The 26,861-nt window shown below is 39.0% G+C and overlaps 2 protein-coding genes across 6 annotated transcripts; both read right to left on the minus strand.

The window, feature by feature from the left end:
- Positions 1-62: 62 nt before the first annotated feature.
- Positions 63-9,364, minus strand: napbb (N-ethylmaleimide-sensitive factor attachment protein, beta b). The gene is made up of 11 exons (XM_085431409.1): positions 9,147-9,364; positions 7,627-7,706; positions 7,270-7,386; positions 5,987-6,033; positions 5,532-5,609; positions 5,367-5,422; positions 3,635-3,719; positions 3,433-3,537; positions 3,284-3,352; positions 3,155-3,205; positions 63-1,183 (listed from the first exon to the last, which is right to left on the minus strand). Exons 1-11 carry the CDS (start codon positions 9,245-9,247, stop codon positions 1,082-1,084), a joined length of 891 nt encoding a protein of 296 aa, XP_085287535.1. The 5' UTR covers positions 9,248-9,364; the 3' UTR covers positions 63-1,081.
- A 3,445-nt stretch (positions 9,365-12,809) lies between these two features.
- gpcpd1 (glycerophosphocholine phosphodiesterase 1) lies at positions 12,810-26,861 on the minus strand. Of its 5 annotated transcripts, none has more exons than XM_085431410.1 (21): positions 26,561-26,861; positions 25,208-25,350; positions 24,806-24,895; positions 24,560-24,650; positions 24,330-24,414; positions 23,027-23,102; positions 22,257-22,298; positions 21,922-22,045; positions 21,449-21,692; positions 21,148-21,310; positions 20,855-20,984; positions 20,614-20,668; positions 20,434-20,526; positions 20,251-20,325; positions 18,855-18,894; positions 18,481-18,539; positions 18,315-18,380; positions 18,093-18,229; positions 17,451-17,586; positions 17,054-17,214; positions 12,810-14,125 (listed from the first exon to the last, which is right to left on the minus strand). In XM_085431410.1, exons 3-21 carry the CDS (start codon positions 24,852-24,854, stop codon positions 13,930-13,932), a joined length of 2,022 nt encoding a protein of 673 aa, XP_085287536.1. In that variant the 5' UTR covers positions 24,855-24,895; positions 25,208-25,350; positions 26,561-26,861; the 3' UTR covers positions 12,810-13,929. The 5 variants fall into 5 exon arrangements, with proteins under 5 accessions (XP_085287536.1, XP_085287538.1, XP_085287537.1 ...); XM_085431412.1 differs by lacking the exon at positions 26,561-26,861 and adding an exon at positions 25,517-25,573; XM_085431411.1 differs by lacking the exon at positions 26,561-26,861 and adding an exon at positions 25,504-25,568.

Here is a 26,861-nt window from a genome sequence, read left to right on the forward strand (position 1 = left end):
AGTACAAATATTATTCAAGATAAGCTAACCTGCTTGAGGTAACACCAAAGGCAACAACAGTATGGGATATAATGCCTTTATTAATTTCCATTTGCACAAGCATACTGATCAAATCCACAGCCCACTGTTATCCCACCTGGAAGAAGCTGGGTACACGGGGCAACTGACCCTTTAGTAAACACTTTGGTCTGGCTAACAATAGTGAAAGTACACAACACTGAACTATACACAATGACATGCTTAGCGACTGGCCATTTGCAAGGTTTACAGTGCAGTAGTAAACCTTCTATGATACGTTTACAGCACATAATGAGTGACTAATGATGCTCATCAGCACAGGATTACAGCCCTGGGTATAAGAAGTAAGGAGATCTGTGTCAGTGCTTTTCATTCAACAGTACAAACTCTAAATCGCAGCTTCAAACATTCAAAGTATCATTAAGTTCACAAATCATAAACAGCAGTAATAAAATTACCTATAAATGTATAACAGTCTACACTTAGTGCATATCATTACCCTCCCTGTGGTGATAAAATGGAAGCTAAATAAGAGTTTGTGGATGTAATAAATGAATTTTGCTTTAAGATCTTTCTGTTTCCATCTCAACAACACAAGCTAAGATAATGGTACATTCTTTAGATTCATACAAAGCATGAGAAACATTACATAATCTGTTTAAATATACAATAAACTAGATTTAAAAAAGAAAGAAAGAAGCTGCATCTGACTAGTAAACAATAACTGTACAAAACATGCAATATTTCTTATCAGTACTAACTTCAAAACAGAATACACTGCTCTGAAATCCCCCAGGACAGATTTCAAGAGAAAAATGTATGCAGCAATCCTCTAGACAGAGGTGAGGGCGAGAGGATTTACATTCTGACCAGATTCAGACACGCTGAAACAAAGACAGTGCTCTGAAAGAACAGCAAGTGAGCAGTGAAATATTGAAAAATCATCAGTGGACACTCCTATATACACAGTGAGGGGAGTGTAAGGGTGTGTGTTGGTTTGTGTGTTTGAAAGCATGCGTGATAAACTTTCCCTCCGTGCTGCGTTTCTACCCCGAGGTGTCTTTCATTTCAGATCCCCTTCATCGCCCTGGATGGTCTTTTTGATGCGCAGCAGGAGGGTTGTGTGCCACTGGTCCAGACGTGAGATTGAGTCAAACTCCTTTACCTGCATCAGGCAGACAAGGGCACACACAATAAGTGTTTCCTGCTTCAAATTAGGATTCCAACTAGAATGACCTGCTTTGCATCACCAGCACTCTATCAAAAGTGGTGCATTTTCACAAACAAGATCCTTTTTAGATGGTCCTTTATGTAAAAGGCTGTACTCCAAAAATAACCATGGTGCCTACCTATTGGTTTGTGGATGCCTGTTTTGAAGCCTTGCCTGACCATATTTGTACAACTACAAACTATCCCAGAGAAGTAAAGCAAGTGTGTAAGTTCATCTCTAAATGTTTTAAAGCATTCCCACGTTAAGCTTAACAACCGATATATGGAGCGACTGCCTCTTCTTCTCCCCCCCCTCCCTCTCCTGTTGCTACTTCAATCATGAAACTGATCAATGATCAGGCGATCGGCTTTTCTGTCGCGAGTCCGTCTCTCTTGTTTGTTTATCGCCCACTTTGCTCCAGAAAAAGGAAACCAGCGGATAAACAACAGCAGCACGTTTAAGCTTGATAAGCTGTTGTTAGAATGTATTTAATATTACTTTCTACACCAGGATCCTTTTCTACGTAGCTGACGGCTGGTAACTGTGCAGGGGCGGGTCTAGCAAAGTTTTGCCAGGGGGGCAGGTAGGGCATTAACAGGGAAAATTCTGTTGAAGAAAAATGTTGAATCTTTTTAATTATTGTAGAAAAATAATTGATTTCTGTGCATTTGTTTTACACATATATCAAATTAAAGTTGATTACATCGATTAAGCATCATGAGGCGGAGGGTGGGGGGTGGTTCCCCATATTTTTTTGTTGGCAATCCCATTAGTTAGGTTGTTTAATATTTCCGCCAAGTACTCTTTAAAATACCAGACTAGAGAGGATGGTGCAGGTTTAAGTTTATTAGACTGATCAGTATTGCTGAACTATGAAATATTTTGGGTGCAGTGTATTTTTTGCATTAAGGTATAATAGAATAGCTTTAGTGTTTTATTTTTTAAAACTTGAGTATGAACTTATACAAAATGCAGCAAAATATATAAAAAAAAAACAGTTTTATTGATTCTAAAATACACTATATCAGATTCATATCTGTATCGGCAGATATCCAAATTTATCGGTATCGGACATTAAAAAGTGGTTTCGTGCCATCTCTAGTAAAGACCTTACAATAAAACCGAGAAACCCCCAACAACCAAATGACCCCACTTGAGCAAGCACTTGGCGACAGCGGGAAGGAAAAACTCCCTTTAAACAGGAAGAAGTTAGCAAACTATAACCACAGAATGTATGGATGTGCTACACAAACACAGCTACATGCTAAGTAGTGCTTAGTAACTAACTACTAGGATATCACTTACATAAACTGCACAACAAACTGTACATTGGTCAGACAGCTGCATGGTTGAAAAGTCAGCTCAGTGAGTTGAAGCCTGAAGCCCTTATAATTAAGCCTTAATATTAATTTACAGGGAAGGTTAAAAAAGATTCCTCTATACAGTTGTAAAAAGCAGTAAAATTAACCCAGGGACCAAAACAATTTTTATACCAGGCTGTAATTATGGTTATTCCTCCAGTACAGTCATGCGTTTTAATATGGGAGTCCGTGGGGACCGACTCATTTTTGGAACCAACCTCAAGTATCTATTTCAGGATTGGCTTAATTTTTCAGCCCCAAAGGTTTACACTTGGTTTATTCAAACTTCTGGCACGAGGACGCTTTTCGCTCTGTGACTCTGAGTTAATTTTAAACTGTCTTTTATGAGTTTAGCTGTTATGATTACCGGGCTGCACTATACACTACACTTTGCAACACATTCACATACAAAGTCCATGGAGAATTGCCGAGTTCCAGCCTTCAGCTTCCTTGAATGAAAATCTAACTAAACTACAAGTTGAAACAGTCACAAGCGGACGCCTACACTCTCCAAACGCCTTATTAAAAAAGAAGAAGAAGAGTTTTCAGTGTATACAAGACTTACTGCCTCTGTGAAAGCATCGCTGTTCTGCTCCTCGTGAGCCTCAAGGAGTTTCTGTTAAAACAAAGAGATGTAGGTCACTCATAGAAACTGAATAGATTAAGGGAAGAAAGTAAGCCGCTATCCAGCTACCTTCAACAACTTGCATTCTCTGGAGTCGGAAAAAGCCGGGAACATCTCCTCATACTTCTCAACAGCGATCTACGGAGAGGCAAAGTTAAAATTCTTCCAGAATTCATCATCCCAGATCCTGAGAGTCACTCACGAAGGCGTAAACTCACCTTAGCGTTGAGCTCGTCAACGATGAAATGACAAAGAGCGGCTTTGAAGAAATACTCCTTGGCGCTGTATTTCAGCAGCGGGTTGTCCATCGTGTTGGCTCCAACCTGGATATAAATCCATATCATTCAACATTTATCAGAAATGTCAAAACTGAGTTAGGAACCTCATGCACAAATACAAAGCAGAGCACTGTAGACACACCTGCTCGTAGATCTCGATAGCCTTCTGGTACTGCTCCAACTGAGCGCAGTAAGCTCCCACTTTCAGCAGACACTTGTTGGCGGAACTAAGGACAGTGTGTAAACAGCACACAGTGAATCTAATGCAACCTGTATAACCATGAGGGCTGTTTGAAACCAGTGTTGCACAGTTTTCAAAAAGCGCTATGCTAAATTAGTTTCGAATGCTGATTTATTAATAACGAGTGCGTCCAATGCCACAGTTTTGTGCAGTTCAGCCCACCTGGATAAGATTTGTTATTGGTTAGAGATTATTTAACAGCTGCTGATATTTTTAAACTAATACTGTTCCTGCTTTAATGGCTATCCTCTTTCTACTTGTGTAATGGATTGGACTATTGAACAAAGACTTCAGTAAACAGCTATGTGAGTGATCAATGCTTAACGCCAGTCAGCCACAACATTACAATCACAGACCGATGGAGGTGAATAACACTTGATCTTGTTTTGCTTGAATGTTCATGCAAAAAACAAGTATCTTAACAATCTTACTGCACCAGCTGGTAATGTCAGCTAAAGGGGAAGAAAAAACTGCAGTTCCTCTAGTTCTCTATTTTATTAGTATGTTGCTTTGCACTTATCAGAAGATATCTGTCTGTGTGTTGCACCTGCACAATGTTTAAATGGAGCTTGCTAACAAAGCTTGCTGGGACTAGCTGGTAACTTAGCACACCACCCTTTTTGTCCATAAAACTAACATAGCAGCGGCAAAAATGTAACAAACCCATAACCGATGGTCGAAGTCTCACAGCTATGTCCATTTTCTTATATAGAGTCGATGCTGCAATACCTTCTGCAGCAACCAACATCCCTTTAGTGGCTCACGATAAAACAACCGACCCATCTTCTAAACCAGCGGTGTGACACGTGAAGCCCACGAGCCAGAATTGGTCTGGCAAAGACTCAAAAACTGGACATCTTTGGAAAATGTAAAGGAGGGCATAGATTTTAAACTTTTATCTGTACTTTCATAAATTTTACAGTGTTTCCTAATAATAAAGACCTCCCCCATACCCATTCATACTACAGTAATAAAGTAACAGATAAGCAATTAAAAGACAAAACGTTACCTTTTTTTATAAGTTGAAAGAAATGAAAAACACAAATAAATAAAATATAGCTTTTTCTATTATTTTATACATTAATTTCTCACAATTGAAGCTCAAAGAGTCATGCTGACTGATTTCTTTCAATTACTACAGACACACTTCCTTATTGTGAAGAAGAACTGGGACATATTAGAGAGATTGCACTTCTTTTTCTTGCATTAAGATATTTCAAGGATTAAATGTGCAGTTAATGTACATACGATGTAAGATGAGTTTGAAATCCCTGTTCTAAACTCAGCTAGTTCTCAATCCAGCTGGACATCAATCCAAGAAGGATTTAACTCTCAACCTGTCAGCATCCCAGCACCAGACACTAGAGAACATCTCCAGAAGCCTGTGTCCATGCCCTGATGGGTTAGAGCTGTGCTGAAGTTGTGAGGTTACTTATTTAATATTGGGCTGGTGGTTTAATGTTGTGGCCGACTATTGTAGACCTTTACAGCTTCGATGAGGGTGCACACATATATCTGAAACCTGAAATTACTTTTTGCTTTAATTTCTGAATTCAGAGCTGAAAAAACAAAAAACAAAAAGAAAAAACGACTGACAAAATCCAATATTTTATACTAATAAAGGGGACAGTACCTGTTCGATTCTTCTCCTTTGTAGTAGTCTGCTGCTTGTTCATAATGTGCAATCGCCTTTACAGAAGACAAAGCAACAAAAAGCCCTTATATTTATATTTTCAATGTCCCTTGAAGAAAATTTGCACCATAATTAGTTTTAACAGTAGTTGGTAGTAGTTGGTACCTTTTCAATATCAACTAGTTCAGACTCGTAGATCTCTGCAATACTGATGTGGTGTTTGGCTGCGATGGTAAATCTTCCCTGAAGGACAAAGAAAGGGGGGAAAAAATCATTACACACTAGATCTATCCAGACAGATGCCTCTCAAGTCAATGAAAGGTTCCACTCTGAGTGCTGAGAGGGGAGGTTAAGTAGCAGCCTGTGGGGCTCCATCTACAAGACATTTAAAAATCACCCTCTTTAAAGGAACATGAAGAAAAACAACAAGAAAAGGGCAAATTGGAGAACAACATTCAATAAACACAACATGGGCAGTGGATATGATGATACTGGCAGAGGTAGCCTGCTACAGCACAGATGTGTATGAGGGCCTTCGGTTATCCAGGTGATGGGACTTCTAGTACAGTCTTGGAAAAAATAAAATTACAAGTCACAATCAGACACTATAAAAATCTTACCATGTCTGTGTATATATCGATGGCAGCATTTAAACACTTGATTGCCTCTTTTAGCAGCATTAAGGGAAGAGGAGGGAACAGTTAGACATCATGTAAGCTTTCTCACACTTTCTCTTGCACAGCATCGTGTTGCACATCGGTATACACGGGATGTTCTTTCAGCGGGGTGAAATGGTGTGAGTCATACAATTATCTAACACGCTTTTCATAAAAGAGATTTCTTACCTCTTACTTATAAAGGTAAAATATAAAAATACTGGTAAACACACCTGTGGTATCAGTTTTAAAATCCTATGTAACCTTGTTCTCGGGTTATCACATTCACAAGATTTTCAGAAAATTTGATCTCTGAACTTGACCTCGAGCTCAAGGTCACCGGGATTCAAACTTGTCCGGGGTTTTTAGGAGATGCAGCTATGGTATGAATTTGACGACAGTACCCCACATCAACAAAGAGAGTGACATCAGTCACAGGTAAATACCATGCAGCTCAAAGAAACAACCTTACACAACACTGCGAACAAGCTGCTTAACATGCCAACATCAAAGTCACAGCAGGCTGACAGTGAAACCTATGGAAGCTTTTGTTTCCACTACTGACAGAAGAAATTGCAGGCTATTTTCTCAAACCTTTGAGTTAGTAAGATTAAATTTCAAGTTAGCTCTGCCAATCAAGAAGCTCAGTGAATGACACCTTTTCCTTGTTACCTGGAAACAGATGGCAGATGGTACAGACACATGCACACGCAAAATTGGACAGTGATAGCATCATTGAGCTACCAGTGTACATTAAACATGAACATATTGCAGTTGTGCAGAAAACAATGCCAGGCGATTCAGCTAGCAACACAAAAATTCATTTGTAATTCATGTGGCTTTCACGTAGCACCTTCAGAGCTTCCTTAATGACAGCGCCAACTTAAATATTTAAGTTATTTTCTCAAAAATTTGACTTATAACTCAAACGTTTGTGATACGTAACCTGAAATTATTTATTTCTTTGTGGAACGAAGCTTCCATAGAAACCTTGTAGCCTAAAGCTCAGTCTAATGCATGATCAATAATCCATTCAAGAAAAAGATGATTTTGCTCATGTGAATGCAGCATTTTCAGTGAGAGAAATAGTTCATCACCCACTAAAAAAGCCATTGGGATGAGTGATTACTGAAAACGCTGCATCCAGATTAACAGAATCTGCTTTCTGGGCTCCACAATCAACACTTCATTCATTTATACAGTTGGAATATAAAGAGTATTACATATGATTAGCAGCCTGGTCTTACCATTAGGGTCAGACTTCTTGTAAGCATTTCCAGCATCGATGAAACTGGTGGCACAGTCGTGTTTGTTCTGCAGCTGCATATGGAGACGTGCGGCCTTGCAAAATGCATTTCCAGCACCTGGAGACGAGGGAGATGCCAAACTGTTACACACACACACACATACTGCACACTTTGGATTTAGCTGACACTCTTAATTATGCGCATAACTTGAACCCAACTTAAGTGTGGCACTTTCACAAAGTTTGCAGTTACAGCGCCAAAAAAATAAATAAAATAAAAACTTGTTCAAGAGAGCAGCAAAAGTGAGTGGAAAATTTTAAGGTGTGGATGTCATAAGCAATAATCAGTTCATCGCACCGCTCCAGTTCTTGGCCATCTTGAACATGTTGGCTGCTCTGCAGTACATCTCACATGCCTCTTCCACTTTGTGATGTCCCCTAAAAAAATATATTCATATGAGGAGAAAAACAAGAACACAGTTTTGAATTTAGTGCAAATGTTCATTGCATTTTGTTTATGAAAAGGACGATCATGCTGAGCTATATGTAAAGACACACTATTGTTAGATTTTCCACTAAGATGCAATGTTTGGCTTGTCCTAAATAAACCTTCTACACAGGCACTATAGAGCTCAATTCCTTTTGACAGCCAGCAGACCCCTGGGAGCTCCCTGTAGTCGTAATCATACTCTGGCCATTCAATCATGGCAGAGGATTACATCATTGCCTGGCCGGCAACAGAATTAGCAATATGAAGCCTGGCAATGGTTATCCTGGATAAGAACTGCAGCGTAGTAACATCTGGGGCTCATCTGTGCAGAGGTTTAGAGAAAAAAAAAAAACCACTGAGTCACACGGGGCTATCGCCGAAGGTTTTTTGCATTAAGAGTCTAAACAAACAATATTTTTTATTCATTACCGGATAGAATATACACACGTTTGCAAGATTTAAATAAGGTAATGCTGATCTCTTCTGGGGTCACTGACAGAGGCAAAAGATTTGGATAGAGCTTCTGTAATGACGACCATTGGGAAAGCAAGACGCATGAATACAGGTACAGATATAAAAGAGAAACGTTTATTTGGTTAGAACTGGTCAGATAAACCAGAGGGTGTGAGTTAGGAGCTTCCTAATCAAAATACACTTCACCCCTCCTCCAAGCGTCCTCCATAGTTTATGTATAGCATGAATCTAATGACAGCATCTGCCATTGCTATAGTTATGGGGATTAACGAGGGTGTTGGTCACAGCTGAAGGCAACCATTAACTGTAGTTAATGCAATAAATTCACTCCTCTGCGGATTACATCAGGATTAGATGATGTGCTGCTGCTGGTGATTTAACTCTGATTACGTTGTTTTCTATTTTTTTAAGTCCTTTTTATTTTGGGGGGTATTTAATTAAGAAACATGATCCAGGACTTGCCATTAAACTGATTTAATAGAAATAAACAGTTCAATGACATTAATGAACTTACCAGCACACTGTATGTGTAAGCTGACATAACAGGCAGTATTAAACAAAGGAAAGACTTACAGCTATAGTAAATAAATTAGATATTTTAAGCTTGCTAAAACAGTCTGCTGCGTAGCCTCAAGGCCAGCGCTAAGTCTAGCAGGAGGTCGTGATCTGCTGGCTTGTTTACAAACCTAAAAACAGCTAAGTTAGCTAACTGCCTCGCAGGTACGATTGCGCTGCATGTCATCTTCCTCTACGTTAACAATCAGCTAAACTTCTATAACATTTAGCCTGTTCACATACGGACACCTCAGCTAGCTAAGTGAAAGCAAGTGTGAATGGAAACAGGCTCCGTGCCAACTTTGCCGCTGACACTAAACGCTTGCTAGCTGTTGTTCTTTGGTGCAGTGCTGTCTTACCCTCCAAACATCCCTCCCAAAAAAGAACCAGACGACTTGACTTTTTTGTCAGCGTCGGCCATAAGCTGAATAGCTTCCTTCTCTTTCCCAGAGTTGTCCATTTCTTGTCTGTAGTTGGGGGAGGAAAAAAAGCTAACAGTTAAGCAGAAAACACCCGCAGAGGATTCAAGTGTGTACAGTAAGGATTACAGTCGACGGGTTTATTTAGCGTAGGCGTGCACAGCTAGTGGCTTAGGTGAGTGCCGTGGCATCACGGGAGTTGGAGTGCTTTACGCCCCAAACTCAGCAAGAGCCGAGGCAAAAAAGAACTACAACTCCCAGCCAGATATGAGCAAATTTTCTTATGTCCGTGTTACGTAATATCTTGTGCCAAATTACAAAATAAATGTTGAATATTCGGCTTATTTTTTCTTAATTCGTTTTTTCTGCAGCATTTAATTAAAAAAAATATAGTTAAATAATAAATAAAATATTTTTGTCTGAATTTAGAAACACAACAATTAGTGTCCTTTGTGTTTCTGTACAGCAGAGGGCGCGAAAGCAGTGCAACTGACTAATTATACTATAAACATTTTGACTTTCCTAATTATTCATTTTGCTAAATGAAGCTCAAACAACTTTTTGTTGCTGTTGTTATTTCGACAAAACTTCAAATTGCTTACATTATACTGTGCGTGTGCAGTTATGTCCTTTTTTTAAACTAAATTAAACTGTAGAGGGAAACGTGCATTTGGAAAATCTAATTCATTTTATGGGTTCAGCAAAACAATGCCATTGGGTACAATTAGACTTTGACTCTATTCTCCTGGTGAATGTAAATTCTCAATAAGGGCTTAAAAACAAACTGTCGTAACATGTGACCGTACATAGCCCCCTAGCTCAGCTGCTCTAACATTTATAAACTGTTAAGATTTCTAAAAAGTGTGAGAAAGACACTATTGTGATCGTCCTTTTTCTGTATTCAATCCTTCCAAGTCGTACAACAAGGCTCTCATTCAGAGCTGGTCAAACAGTAGGTTACAAATGATAATGCTTGTCATTTACATTATACAATACGTAATTACTTAAATATTAATTGTAACCAATTATGTAACAACAGTGAGTGTCTACAGCCAACTGCAAATGACGGTGGAGGCTCTGTCATGGTTTGTCATGGTTCATTTCAGCCAGTGGTGTTGGGGATCTTGTGAAAATTTAAGGAATTATGAACAGAGAAAAGTACACCAGCCTTTGATTGGCCGGGGCTTCAGTTTTCAGCATGAAATTCCAAACACACTACCAATGCAGTAAAATATCTGGATAGAAAAACACATACTGGACCTTAACATTACTGAAGCAGCGTGGGATCATTTTGACAGCGATCATCCAAAGAAGCCTGGGGAAATATTCCTGCAGACTACTTAAAGAAATGACCAGAAAGCTTCCCTAAGAGATCTGATGAAGAATAAAGGTGGTCAAACCAAATACAGACTTTCAACTTTGTTGGAACTCTGCAAACTCCTTTGCCTTATGTACTCTATTTTCAAGGATATTTGTACATTTTCATAAATTGCTGACCCTATTTCCTGTTTCCTTAGCAAAATATAAAGAAACGAGGCTCTATCAAGGCTTAAGCACAGTGTTGTAGGCTATATATATGGATCAAAGTCTGCATACAGCAGCAACTTGTATGTCAAGCAAGAGTGGGAAAACAGCTGGTGCCCTCATATTTCAATGGCTTACAAGAGCAGAAGTCAGTGTGGTAAGCACTGTTTGCTGTCCCTATATTATCTGGATATGTCTGACTCTCATTAAGTATAAAATTTGTATATTAGATATATTATTAGTTAAATTGTTAATATGTTAACATATTAACAATTTAACTAATAATTTAACTAATTTAACTATCCATCCATCCATCCATTCGCTTCCGCTTATCCTTTTCAGGGTCGCGGGGGGCGCTGGAGCCTATCCCAGCTGTCATAGGGCGAGAGGCAGGGTACACTTATTTAACTAATTTAACTGATATAAAATATAAAGACAATTGTCTTTATATTTTATATTACAGAATAACACTTTAAGCTTTAATCTGATGTAAGGGAATTTCTATTTCTAGAGCCAGAAAAATGCTGACATACCACAGACATACAGCATATCATCTGCAAAGTGTTTTGTTCCGGGTATGATGAAAAAGCAGTCCCTTTTTATTCCTGAAAGATTATGGTGTCATTGCATAGTTTGTCCAGCAGAGTGCGCTGCAGCTCTGTTGTTTACAATTCTGCACCGTTTGCAACATAACGATGATATGGAAGGACTTTAAGGACATGGGTGGTGTCCTTAAAGCACAAGAGAATAGAAACAACTTTATTGTTTGTCACAAAGCAGCGGAGAGAAAAGTCATCAGTGACACCGCTCTAAATAGAAACAAGTAACACAAACACTGATAAAGGGCATCAGAGTTAAACATCAGTCTGTAATAATACAAGGATATAACATCATTAAAAAAAATTATTCAAAATATTTACAGCTGAGGGATAAACGATCCTCTGTTGACCTTTGTCTTAGCCAAGGGGACTCGATTATGCCAGCCTGATGGTAACAGCACTGATGGAGATGATGCAAGGGGGTTCTGTGTGGTCACATGGCCTTCCTAGTAAGTGACCCAATACCACTCACTCAGACAGCGGTGCTTGAATAGAACCTGTTTTCTCACCAGCCTGTTTGGTAATCAGAGAGTGTTGTGTATAACAGTGAGGCTGTACCAGGATGAAATCAGAGTCAGTGACAGGCGTTAAACCAGCCATACTGATATAAAATCTAAGTATCCTCAGTATTTATGGTCCTCGTTGAGTCTTTTTGCGCAGAGGTCTGGAGAGTCCAGGCGACGTTGGTGGAAAATTGACAAACAGTGAACGTATCAGTATGTCTTGAACTTAACTCCATATAAAGAGCAACTCCCTGGAAATGGCATTTGTCATGACCTCATAAGAGTCTGTTTACTTTGACCTTTTAATGTATTGCACTAAGAACAGCTCTCTTATCTGCATTTAATGTTTGTTTTACTAGTCTGGTTGCATCTGTAACAAGCAACCTGGTAATCAAAACTCTAATCTAATCTAAAAATCAGAAGCAATAAAGACATTACTACATGAGTCAACTTAGTTTTTGCGTCAAGAAAAATTTCATGCATTTTGCAATTGTTTACATGGTTTACCAATATTCTAAAAGGTACTCGTACTAGAATCATAATTGTAAACTAGTTTCTAATAAAACAATATGGCTTAAATAAGAAAATACATTAAAAGCAATGTGTACAGTCAAGATATAGATAGATAAGATATGGCAACAGTGAAGCTGCTACGAAACACAATTACTGATTAATTTTGATAGTGAACAGTTCAGGCCACTGGTTTGACTTTTATGACTCACCTTCTACAGTAGAAACTTTCAAGGGAAAACCAGTGAAGGGTAATTACACACTGGCTACACCTGGCTGAACACTTCAACTACAGATTACAGCTTTGTAACAGTGACTCAGTCATATTGCAGTGCAGCTTTGGTACAATGAAAATGCAGATCCATTAAAATCAAAAGATCAAATGGAAATTCTTAGTTAGACTGTGACTATTATGAAAATGTGAAACATTAAGTTTCTTGGAAAAACAAAAGTCAAAGAAACCATCGTATTCATCTGTTTTTTTTATTTATTTATATTGAACTGGTAGTTATATTACATCTTAGACACTTTTCATTCTTTCAGTTGTTCAGATAGACAGACGATACATGCAGCAATCATCAGTCTTTGTGGTTAAAAATTGTGCGATAACACAGATTTACACACTTCTAAAAAGGGTAATGTCCACCAGAAATGAGCCCGCCACCCAAAAACCATCATTGGTGTTGTGAATTCCAATAATATATACACAGTATGGAAGTGTATGCATCTCAACTCAAGTCTATTCTAATCAGTGATTGAGGTATTGGTAATGTTCAAATAAAAAGGCAAACATAAGCATTTTCCCCCTTTAAGGCTGTGGTATAAATGTGCCCTGCAAATAAATACAGTTTCCCATTTAACCTCAAATCAAGTACAAAGGAGAAAAAAGTAATAAAAAACAAAACAAAACAGTACATCCAGTGTGCTGTATCCAAGTTAAAATAATGGCTACTTATTACCAAGTCAATAATCAGGAGTTTGAAGGCATCATAAAGAGGATCAGAGTGGTATGGTAACCTCTAAACATCATCAAATTGGAACATTTTTGTGCGCAGTGAACAGGTGGTATGCAAAATAAACCCAGCAACTGACTAATTTGTGTGAAAAAAAATTCAAAATTACTTATTGATATTTAGGATCAATAAATCATGGGTACACGCACATAAAAACATACCCCTGAACCACACCACATGCATTTTGCATTCGATAGAACAGATGTAACATTGGCTTCATAAATATCCACTCATGAACAATTTGTCAGCTTAACCTCGTTTCCAGCATGATGAAAACCTCTGTGCAGACTGCTCTTATACAAACAGGCCGGCGTCTGACAGAGAAAAACGAAAAGCATTTGTGGCTGCTTTCACTTTTTGGCTAAACATACACGTGTTCAACAGAAAGTAAATAATAAAACTTCACTGAAGCTAAACGACAGCCTGCAAAAACCTGCTAATGACTGGAGTGGAGTGAAGGTGGTCTGAGTGGTTTTAGTGATATAAACTTTCTAGAGTCACCCATTTCTACCATGGTCCTCTTGAGTTTGTCTGTGTAGCAACAGTACAGAGAAAGGTAGATCTTTAGGGATGTTTATGAGGAGCTGAGACCAGAGTCTGACTCGAGGTTTCCACCACGGTCCTTTGAGGCAATGCATGGTGCCAAGGAGCAGGGAATCGAGTAGCAGGAACAAGATGAGCTCTTTAGGGTCTCTGTAATAACCTCCTGCAGGGAGTGTTGTTCCTCTATCTGGAAGATGTTTGGCTGTTCTATTGAGTCCTCACCAATACTAGTTGTGGGGGGAAAAAAGAAAAAGAAAAGACATGCTAGCAGTTAGATCAGTGACAGTATCGAGTACACGAGCATGCTGGTACGATGGCACCAACACAATCAATGGCACAGAACAATCCACAGACAAAAGTACTAACAAACCTTTAGTTGATCTATTCCTCACATAATCTCCACCAAGCAACAGAAAATACTTCTGTTCTTCTCTAAACCATCAAGAAGAGTCATAATTTTACAGAAATTCACATTCATTATTTCCATGCACCCACATTAATACAATCAGCAGGATTTGTTGCATTCATTTGGGTCAGGGAAATGATTGCACTGGTGACCATTCTGTGAGTGAGAAGCTGCCTTTTTCTGCAAACATTTTAGATCCCATTAATCTTTGAAGACCTCAGTTTTTGTTTTTGAACCTGCTGGGTACGTTACATACCAGTGGCTTATAAGGTATTCCTTCCAATTTGAAGTAGATGTTGTTGTGAATGGGCAATACACGCATTAAAAACTGGATGGCTCACTTTCTGAACCAAAGCAGATTAGGTCAAGTACGAACAAAAGCATCTATGATCCCTTTTGTAGGACACAATCATTATCGACATGTCTGTGTAAATATGTGCACTCAAAGGAAGTCAGATATGAGACTCCAATAATAATGAAAACATCACATATTGAGCGATGCAAGTCTAACATCCTTTCATGAAAGATGCTGTTAAATAGGTTCACAAAATAAAGACAGAGAGTTCAGTGCAATCAGCCCTTTTGTACATAGAGAGTTGTAGTAAAGGCAGACCATCCACAAGCCCCATAAGTGCAAAAGCAAAACAAACAAACAAACAAAAGAACATATTTGTGAAGAATAATGCTATTATACCCGACAAAGTACCTTTGTGAGCTATTTAAAACTACAGTGAGTATGCATGCTTTAATAGGTGGCTTAGTGTTAAGCAACATTCATATTTTAGTACTACGCGAATAAGATTAAAACTAGGTGTTAAAGTAGTTCATACACAAGCCAACGCCTCCAGAGGTGCCGTCTCATGCACCAAACAAACCATTTGCTCTTGCTGCCTTCTTTGTTTCAAAGTTCAACATCACCGTGTACAGTTTAAAATTAAGCATGTAATAAGGAGGTCTTTCAAAGCATACCCAAACAATACAGGCATTATTAAAAAGGAAGTGAAGCCGCTTTCAGCTAACGAAACTAGGAAATGATGAACATGGCAGTTGACCAATCAAAACAACTTTGATTATTACAATTACATTTTAGAAAAATGCAAAGCATTAACCACTGCTACCTGAACATTAAGTGGAATATGGAAGGAAAAGATGATAAGTCAACCGTCTTGCATCATTGTCGAGAACATCCTTTTGTTCTTTCAGCTTTTAATGAGTGAGATTCATTCAAGCTTTATTTTTAAAGGGGCAAAAACAAGCCAAGGAGTGTTCAGAGGGAAAATAAACAAAAACACAGCCAGAAACCAGAGAGACATTACGGGAATCTGGAGAACTTGAGTCTAAATATGGAACCAAGCTTTCAGAAATTCTGTAAGAAAGAAGCACAGTTATAACAACAACTACCTGGAGAGGTCAACTGGTTTGTGATGGGTTAAAACAGGTGTTAAACACAAACTAGAGTGTGCGCGGCTGTTGTCTTTTCTGCAGGGGTCTGCAGAAATCTGGGGGAAAGTGCTAACGGGAATGTAGAGTCACTGTCATTGTACAGTCAGACACGGAACTGAAACTGATAACAAACAGGCTCTGCTGACCACGCAGCTTTGCGAAAGACCAGAGAAAACCCTGTCACCCTGCCTACAGCTCCAGCCAAGCTTTATGTAACAGCACTGGCACATTGTGTGCATTCATTTTACACTCACAAATTAGTCAATGAATACTCAAAGCTTTTGTGTCAAAAGCTACGCCAGTACCAAATAATTAAAATGTGTCCCGGCACTGAATTATATAACTCTGTAAACCTGAAAAAGAAGCCGGAAAGCAGCTCAGTATTGTACTCCGTAATAAGAAAAGCACCTTGGAATGCAATAATCCCTGATAAACCTGAAAGGCCTCTGAAATACCCTACAGTCTCAGCCAGAGAAGAAACACAATAGAGTGTGGAGTACAAAGTGATATTTAACAAGCAGGTGTTTCAGATACTTTGTGTATACTTTACTATATTATCAGTGTTGGTTTCTTTACTGTAGAAGTTAGTAGCTCATTTAGTGAGTTACAATTCTCTGTGCCAAAGCACAGATAGCATATTTGTAGAGTGGATAAAATAATGATTTTGTTCCTTTGTAGGTGATGATTAAAAGGAGCTTCCACTTTCAACTAGTATCAATTAAACATTGTACTAGATGTAAATTGTACTGCCACTGCCATCTTGAAGCTATACTGCCTAGACTGTGACAATGTTAATGATATTAGTAGGTGGCAGGTGTAGATAACATACACAGCATGTACCAAAACAGCTCTAAATGCAAACTCAGACTCTGCAATACAAGTCACGTGTGTATATCTGTGTGAACATACAGATATATAACATATCTGTTAATCATTTATGTGCAGAGCACTGCCAAATGAGTCAGCCCCGAAACAACACAACAGTAACATAATGTTCCTGAAACTTAATAAAACACAAAGCAAAATGCTCGGAAAGGAATTCACTGGTCTCCTATTAGAGGACAATTGGACCGAGGAAATACTGTGACTCGGCTGACATGTAAAGCAAGCCTAACGATGTGAATCCTATAAGTCTGACAAGTAACATAATCACAAGCTCCAAGAGAACATAATGACAACAAAGTGAGGAGCCCACAGGCCTGGAAATTCACACAACAATATTGCTCCTTACCTTGAACCTTGAAATAGTCTATGCAACAATAAATTAACATGGCAGCCACAGATAAGCAAGGTTAACTCAGCCTACCTGTCATAGATGAGCCCGTCGATTCCCTGCTCTCTCAGCTTCCTTCTGGTTTCGTGATCATTGTTGTCATCCCCCCAGCTGAATACCACTAAGCCTTTAGACTGGGCATCCCCAATGTAGCTAAGGTACTTTAACAGCTCTTCTGTGTGGGCGCTGATTCCCTGGAAAACGACAGTCATATATAGATTAGATTAAATACGGTCCATCCTAAAAAATAAATAAATACCTTCTTACATAAAGTGGTGAGGATGAATCACTAAAGTACTCTCAGCCCTTCGGACTGAAACATTCAAGATGACTGACTATACACAACATATTCAGTAGCACTTATAAAAAGAACATTACACTGAAAAACCTGAAGACTAATCATTGTAGTAAACCCTCGGTTGTATCTCACCAGAATATTTTCACTCTGGGCGAAGCTCATGGCAATTTTAGTGGACTGGCACCGGATGTCCATCATCTCAGGATACTTCTCTGAAATTCCCTGAGTGAGGAAGAGGATGGGGTACTTGTTCTGCTTATGACGCACCCTGAAGGACAAGCAAAAACAGATATCACAAACTGCTGGAAAGCACCTATTAATAACTAAATGCTGGAAGGGCAACATCTGTTCATGAGTTCAATCTAGTAAGAGAATAGGAGAATCAAGCAGCTAAACATCCAGAGCCATGCTTTACTATGAGACTGAACTACCTAAAGGTGCCCTAACAAAGAGATTTTTCAGCAACAACTTATTTAAAGCAACTCTTGTAAAAACACAGTCTGAGGAATTTCAAAAAAATAAGTAAATAAAAAAAAAAAAAATATCTTTTTTTAATATATATCTCTCTCTCTCATATATATATATATATATATATATATATATATATTCCAAAAAAAATAAATAAATATATATATATATATATATATATATATATTTTTTTTTTTTGGAATATACACTTTATCCATCCACATATAAGTGTTTACCATTTGTGAATACCAGAGAGTTTATCTCATGAGTGTTAGCATGTGCCCCTTTTAATCCTTTTGCACTCACATGGTGCAGATGTCCGGGTCAAAACAGGAGAACACGATGCGTCTTTTTCCACCTTTCTGCAGAACATCTGTCAGGACAATGTCCAAAAAGGTGTTCATGTTGAAGTAAGATGATAAGTTTCCGTCCCATGACCCGTCCTGTCAATACAAAGCATCACCAACAACGTCAGGTTACTTTGACAATGACAGTCTTGAACTTTTGACTTTACTTCTGAATATTAACCTTCATCTGGCAGATCCACTTGAGCTCGATATTGAAGCCGACGTTTTCAGGAACAGCTTGGAAGATCTGTAGAGAGGTACAGAGCAAAATCCTTTATTACACTGGGACATAAAAATCAGACTAAGAGGAAGAGATGAAGATGGTTCAATCAAATTATGTCATTTACCTGTGAGAGCGAGGGGAATGGCTGATGCTCATCAATTTCATCTTCATCATCCAGCAAATCTGAGCAAATGAAAACAGATTACTCTACATTGTACGAGTTATCCCCAACATTCAACAAATCTTTACAAGATGATGTGTACAAAACAAGCTTGGATAAACAGTGTCATCTACAGTGTACAAAACAACAAATCATTGCTTAAATAAAATAACTTATCTTAAACACCTCATGCAACAAAACAAAATCTCTATAAACATGACAATATCATTTCATAACCAAGCCATTTTACTCTTTGAACCAAGGTCTTAGCATGATCATGTGAGTATTGAAAGAATAAATGAATGAATGAATAAATAAATAAATAAATAAATGCACACCTTTGTGATCGTTTACTTTCATTGCAGTGACATGAGCCAGCTGTGAAAAAAAAAACAAAAAACAAAAACAAATAAACAAACCAAAAATACATCCATCCATCCATCTTCATCCGCTTTATCCGAGGCCGGGTCGCGGGAGCAGCAGCCTAAGCAAAGAGGCCCAGACCTCCCTCTCCCCAGCCACCTCCTCCAGCTTATCCGGGGGAACACCAAGGCGTTCCCAGGCCAGCCGAGAGATATAATCTCTCCAGCGTGTCCTGGGTCTGCCCCGGGGCCTCTTCCCGGTGAGACATGCCTGGAACACCTCGCCCAGGAGGCGCCCAGGGGGCATCCTTGTCAGATGCCCGAACCACCTCAGCTGGCTCCTTTCGATGTGGAGCAGCAGCTGCTCTCCTCTGAGCCCCTCCCGGATGGCCGAACTTCTCACTCTATCTCTAAGGGAGAGGCCAGCCACCCTTCGGAGGAAGCTCATTTCTGCCGCTTGTATCCACGATCTCGTTCTTTCGGTCACTACCCACAGCTCGTGGCCATAGGTGAGGGTAGGGACGTAGATCGACCGGTAAATTGAGAGCTTCGCTTTTACACTCAGCTCCCTCTTCACCACGACGGACCGGTGCAGCGTCTGCATTACTTCAGCTGCAGCCCCAATCCGTCCGTCGATCTCTGGCTCCCTTCTCCCATCACTCGCGAACAAGACCCCGAGATACTTGAACTCCTCCACTTGGGGCAGGAACTCAGCCCCAAAAATACATAAACTAATTAAAAACAACCCCGCCCCAAAAACTTTTTGCATTAACATCCTTCACCAAGTTTCATAGTTTTAAAGAAACTGATCAGAGTGTAAAATGTAATCAATTCCACCAAAATTCAAGCTGGTAGATTTTTTTTTCCTGCAGTCTTGCTAAATGATTGTTAGGTAACAATCTGACCTCTGCATCAGTGCAGGGGACCATGATGTTTCTTGTATGATCAATAAAGCAATCAATAGGATTTTTTTTTTATTTTTTATAAACTCGCTCTTTCCCCCATTACCGTTTTAGGCAAACAGGTGGGTAAATGTAGTGTTGGTTCAAATGTGATACTATGAATATCTATACACATCAGAAAAAAAAGGAGCTTTTCACTATGATCTACTCCACTGAGCATTTGATTTTATTCTGGTGTTGACAACAGAAGCAGAGGAAAGGCATCCATCCATCCATCATCTGTAAGAAGTTTTGCAGACTTTCTTTTGTTCTACAGCTGTTATAACTGTTAGGAAAGGTATGGTTTGGAAATCTTTTACCTTTCTGTGCAGAGGTATAGCTCAGGAATTATAGGTCAAGCTGTCTGATTGATGACATTCCTAAGCTGACACAATCATGACAGACAGATTTAACTTGAACAGCATTATTACCTTCAAAAGCTGCAGCTGGTCATATGTCAGGTCTTTGACTGGCACCTCAATGAGTTCCAGGTTCTTGTCATTTTTCTGTTGAGTGTGAGACAAAATATTAGCACGACATGGGAAACTGATCATGCAGTGCTACTATGAATTTCTCTCATTAGCTCTGAGGAGCCAATTACAATCATAGTTTACCTTCTTAGTGGATATGCAGCAAGTCAGGTCATGGTATACAATAGGAACAGCATCCTTGGAGAGGTGAACATCGAACTCTACAAAGGCTACGCCCTGTGAATACAGAAAGAAAACTAATTTAGTAGATGCAATAGCAGGGCAGTAGTACTGACTCATGCAATAATCTTCTTGGTGACTTACATGCTTAGCAGCACTTTTAAATGAGGCTATTGTGTTTTCTCTGATTCTGTGGTGCCTGTTAAACACAAAATATCCACAAGATCACATAAAATATTCCATGATGGATGTCACTGGTTATATCATCATGTCAAAATGTGTGATGAACCATATCTTGAAAACAATCTGAATATTATCTGAAGACAAACACAAAGCAGCAAATGTTTAATTTTAAGTTGGGTAGTAGTTAAAGATCATCACTCACTTGGCTGCATGGGTGCTGCCTGCTCCCCTGTGACCCACATCCAAAGTACCTCTCTTTTTCCAGTACTTGGTGTATGAAGAGCTCATGTCACACTGCAGTCCCTGGATGGGTCGGATTACCAGGTAATCCACTAAAATGAATTAATAAGTTAACATCTTTGTACATTCACAGTATGCATAAGTTCTGGCAAACATGTAAAAGGAAGCTCAAGCTGGTCATAAATTTATGTAGATTTTGTATCTCATTTTGTCATAAATAAATATTTGAGGGGGGGAAAAAAAGGGAAAACTTACCTCTTACTTTTCCAATGGTCTGCCTGGAATTTCGTCCCATTATGGGAAGAGTGACTACTCCAATATCATTGCCACTCTCCAAAAATGAAGAAGAGAGGAGGCAGGCAGCGCCCACATGTCCTGGATGGATGTCCCCCTGGACTACATGCTCACTCAGATCCTCCTGTTAACAAAAACACTAGATTACTACAACACAATTCAATTTACCTAAATAAATACCAGCTGTGCTGCTTTCCCTTCCTTTCACCATCAACTACCAGATGTACAGAATTATTAGAGACAGTGTTCCCAGGAGGATTACCTCAAAGAACTCAAATGTGAGCTCAAGGTTATCTGGGTCCATGGTGTGAATACTGTACTCAGTCCACTGGGAAGGCTCCAGAGCATAGCCACACTCAGGCTGCGAGTGGCGTGACTTATAGCCATTGGCACTAATCATACTGATTTCCAGAGTGGTGGTCATCTTGTGCCAAGATGAAGGACTGAGCTCGTTTTCTTCCTCATCGTCTTCCTCTTCCTCAACGCCCTCTAATGTCAACTTGATCCTGCATAAACAGGTACAACAGTTCAGATAAAACCACATTCAAACACATACTGTAAAGACATTTTGCATCGAATGATAAAGCTTATAATTTCAGCTGTCGTTTATAGATACTTATGCAGGACTTCTTGAACTCAGGTGAAAGATCGATCAGGTAACGACTGCACATTAACGATCTGTGCCCTGATACTTTCTCTAGCTGGTTTTAAATTTAGCCTCTGTGTAATCAATACCTGAAGCGAGACTTCTTGAATTTTTTCTTAGTGATGGACACTGGAGCCTTCTTGGAATGGTGCAGACGTAAGCGAATTTCTGTCTGACATGTCAGCCACCCAGAGTCAACACAGTTTATCCCATCTGCAGAAAGAGAAGACACAGACAGGAAAGCATGTGATCAGATTTCACACCCACTCTGTGTCTCATGAATGCTGACCACAGAACTGGTGATGGCTATAATATTTGAAGAAAGGAACTATAATGTAATTAAAAATCTATGACACACAACAAAGTGCAGTTATTGCACTTTGTTATTGTGTGCTTTTTTTTGGCATTTTTAATTCCAACTTACTGTGAAATCCAAACTGTCCATCATCAATATTCTGGTGTGTTGCTGCAGTAAAGGAGAAGAGAATTAAAAATGGGACAAAGGGATCTCATGGAGACAAAAGTTGAAGTCAAATCAAACCAGAGCATTCGAGAATTTTCCAAACTGATCTGGAATAAACATAGTATTTTAAATTTTATTTTAACTTGTCACTTAGAATAAACAACAGAAATCAAAGAACGCAGTACTTCTAAAAAATTCCTACTGCAGCAGGAAATGCTTTTTTAAAGGACTAAAATAGCACACAAAAATAAGAATAGGTGATAAGGTGCGGTCAAAGAAGGAAATCAGTGGGGTGTGTAAGCAGCATTTCAAGCTCATTTTGAATGAGTTTTTTTTTTTTAACAACACAAGCTTGTTAACAAAGAGAGCTTTACAGTAACAGATCATAATATCGGCTGCACTGCAGTGTCTCCTCCTTGGATCAGGATTATTGTACATCTTTTTCGCCAAATATCTCCCCAAAGCATACGCACAGCATCAAAAAGGCAAAAAGCTCCAGGCAGACAAGGTTTAAAGAGGAAACACTGCAGCCAGGTGGAAATGGCAATTCAGGCGTGAGTGTTATCCAAAACAACAAAACCCTCAGTAGGATAAGCCTGAACAGACTCTACACTGGTGTTTACAGGTAACTGTTAGAATAGAGAATGGGGGGTTTAAAGGGGGGTTGAGTATGACACACTTAATCAATCCCAACCCAACCAAACCTTGAACAGTTTTCTGTTGGTCTATACCTGTGGGGCTCATCGTGCGGGGGCGATGATGGGTCTCCCACATATTGACTATCACTTGACAGGGACCACCTGCACTCTGCAATTCCAATGTTTGGTACAATGTTAGGGTTTTCAAATCAGACACATTAACCTACTTTTCAGTCTGGTCTCAAAGCTGTCTTTGGACCAGACCGTGAGAAAGGAATTAGAGCCAGCATAGTCACCGATCCCCAGAAAGGGCAGTCAGCCACCATGGATTGAAATCTGAAAAGTGGATTTGTTAGTGACGTGTAAAAAAAAAAAAGAAAAAAGGAGGAAACATTTCTTTGTTTATGTTATCTTCTTTTAACTAAGTAATAGTCACAACAGAAACAACATGTATATACAAATACATTTTTAGAGGGAAAACCTCCCTAGAAGACTCAATGGCTGTCGATTCACCACCTAGTTAAAGACATCTTGTCATTTATTTAAAATCTTCTTTTTTTTTTGCCTGTTAGGACTTTTTAAACACAATAATATAACTTGAGTTGAAGTGCGACAAAACAAAAACAAAGAAACAAAAAAAACCAAACCCAACATACTTCATAAAATGGGAGCTGTTCTTAAATTAAACCAGTAAGGCATCAAGTGTGAGCTTGCAGAGATTTCTCTGTAATCTACATAGCATCTTGTCGAAAACACAGTACAAACACATTATGAAATCAGGTTAAGTCATCCTCACACAAAGAGCGCTCCACCTGCTTTAGAAAAAGCATAAAAACACACTATGTTTAGGCTAAACAAAGTCAACAAAAACTGTAGCAAAGCATGCACAGTGGGTGTTTTTTCCTTCCAAGGAATTTTGATCTCTGCTCTCTCAGTTTGTTTTCTATGCCTATTTTCACACACGAGGCTTCGAGGTGCAATGAAGGCCCACTGCTAGATTAGAGGAGGCCACCTGGGCAGTTTGTCTGTGGCTGACCAACACTGACAGATGTTTCTGAGAATGTAAACACAGAGGTACAGGCAGTCACACAGCGTTTGTGTAGATACCGTCTTAAACCAGGGCAACTGATATGCTTTCTAATATTTATTCTCACAAATTGGTATAAACTGTTGAGGTTTACAATGACTTTTGCTATATGGAAGAACTTCAGGGATTTGAAAATGACATCAATAGAAAAAAATACTAAGGCTCAAAGAATCCCGCACACCACAATGACCCACAAAACTTGTTTCAAAACAAACAATAGCTAGTCTAGTCTATTCAGTGGCTCTTTTATGACTACGGGGGAATGAATCTTTCACATGGGGGACAATAAAATAATGAAAAGCAGCTCACCTTGGACTCTAGAAAGAAGCCTTTGAAATAGCGGTACTGGGTAACAACACCTTTAGGCACAGTGACTGTTGTAGTCCACATGCATCTACGGGGAAAAAACCCACACAGCTTACTTTTTTATTCTGACAAGGTAATTATAAATGACACTTGGCCACAAACTGTAAGGGGGGGGGGGGGGGGAGCAACCTGTATATAAGTATTTACAATATACACAAAAAAGTCTAACTTACTCATCACCACCAACAGGATGAAGAGTCACAGCTTTTTGGTGGCTCCAGCTTCCCAAGGCTTCACAGCTACCAACAACAGCAAATACCTCACCTATGGAAAATCCAAACAAGCCATGAACCCGATGAAACCTTATGAGAAAAAAATGAATGGGGCATGGCTACAAACTGAAACAAAGTCATCAGCCTTCTGATACAAGTATCGTGGAGAAAATAGGTTAAAGGTCACACCAAGTTGATCAGATATACCTGGGGATGCCTCTCCCCTGATTGCCAAAGTCACCTCACAGGTCTCCATTGTTTACACGGGAACAAACAGAAATAGGTGGCGCAAACAAGCTGTAAGATAATAACCATGAATTAGTTTGTGCAATTCTAAACTACAGATACAACTCATGCAATTTAAGCTAGAAAACATGCGGAGCACAGGACTGTTCAAAGTGAGGCCACGGTCTGCTAAAAACTTGCGACATTATCAAAATTACATTATCTAAGAAGTAATAGTAATGTAATTTATCTCATTAGCAACAGTTAGCGCGTTAACTCAAGGTAAAATGCACATTAATCTAGCTTATGTGTTAACAGAAATTGTGTCACAAAAACATCGTTAAAAATCCGAAAAGTAGAAGAATACAAACAGAAGCGACTAACCTTCTAAGTCTTGGTAGCTCTGTATCGGCTCCTGACACCCACGCGTAAGGAGAGCCCGCGGAAAACACACTACGCCTATCCCGCTGACAGCTGCCGGTCTAAGCGAAAGCCAATCTGAACAGCCGATCCAACAACACCCATCTCTGTTCAGAGAAACAAGCACCAGATAGACAGGAAGCTTTATCTCAAGAGAAAACAAAACACTCACTGAAAATATAACCCTGTTCTGACAGAAACCTTGCAAAACCCCTAAAGACACAACTAAGTGTTGATTTACTAAGAATTAACTGACTGACATGAAAGCTTCACCATTGTTTAGCTGATTTAGCAAACATCCGGAAGCGTGTGCGTCAAATGACCAGAAGTCACATACGACTTCCGGGATATATTTTTAAAAGTAAAACTACAGACCGAACGTCAACGAAATTATATCCAGAAGAACTTTGGTAAAGTTCTCCTGGATATATACATATCCATTTCTTTAGATTACACAAAATTAAGATACAAGTTTTTTATTAATATATGCTACTAAAACCTGTTGTGTACTTTTTCCATCTCATTGTCCAATATGATGGCTTTACCTGTGTTGAGGTTGTGAGATAGCTAAAAGAACCAGAACGAAATTTATGATCCATGATCATTGTGTTTTCATTTTTTTACATGTTTGGTGTACCGCTGGATTAACATTTTCACCTTTATTTATTATAATGAAAAAAAATGCATTTTTTTTAAGACACCGTATTGTAAAACAGTGACAAATGAAAAGAAACTTTAAGACTATTGTATTGGGACACAGAATGTAGAGAAAATAACATTCAAAACTAATCAGCAATGTTTTCAATATTAGCATTTGCATCGACAACATTTGGACATTGTATTAAAAATTTTTACTTTTGTTATCATTTTATCTTCTTGTATTTGGCTTCCGGTGACTACTTGGGGAAGCCGGTTCATACCGCTCTGCACCGGATCTGAGGCGCGTCAACTATGCCGCATTCGCGTACTTTTCAGAAACACGGAAATTATATGAGGTATGCCGGCAGAAAAACCTCGACCCCCGCCCACGTCGACTGCAGTAAAATATATTTCTGATAAATGTCTTACATGAAATCGCTTTTCTCACAAGGTCTTTTTTTTCTTTTTTTTAAAAATACTGTTTACAATCAAATGTACTCAGAAATAATATAAGCTTATAAAAATACACTGAAGAAAATCTTAAGCGTAGGAGCTTCTGAGAAGTCCACAATGCCACATCAACTGACTTTCTTAAGTTTGCTGCAATGCACCGGCAAACTAAAATATGTACAACAATGACAACGCATAGAAAAAAAGTGTTGAGAAGTATCAACATACCATCAGCTGAAATCGATAAACCTGAGCATTTTCTTTGAAAATATGAGTTGTTTTTTAGACGAGGACGAAGTGCTCCGATATTAAATAGGAGGAGACGTTTGGGACAATTGCGTCATGAATCCGCCTTCTTGACTATTGAGAAAACAGATGTCCCACAAGTTGGCAATGATTTCCAAAACACACACACAGAGAAACAAATAGTCGTGTCTTTGGCAAGTCCTTTTCCACGAAAGCGTGAATTGCATAACTGAAATGCAAATGTGTGATAGCATATTTGCATTTCTCGACGTCCTTGGGTCAA

Source organism: Copadichromis virginalis, linkage group LG15, assembly GCF_057382275.1.
Source record: "Copadichromis virginalis isolate Kocher_CV1m ecotype Utaka linkage group LG15, C_Virginalis_male_GT1.1, whole genome shotgun sequence".
In the NCBI taxonomy this organism is placed as follows: Eukaryota; Metazoa; Chordata; class Actinopteri; order Cichliformes; family Cichlidae; genus Copadichromis; species Copadichromis virginalis.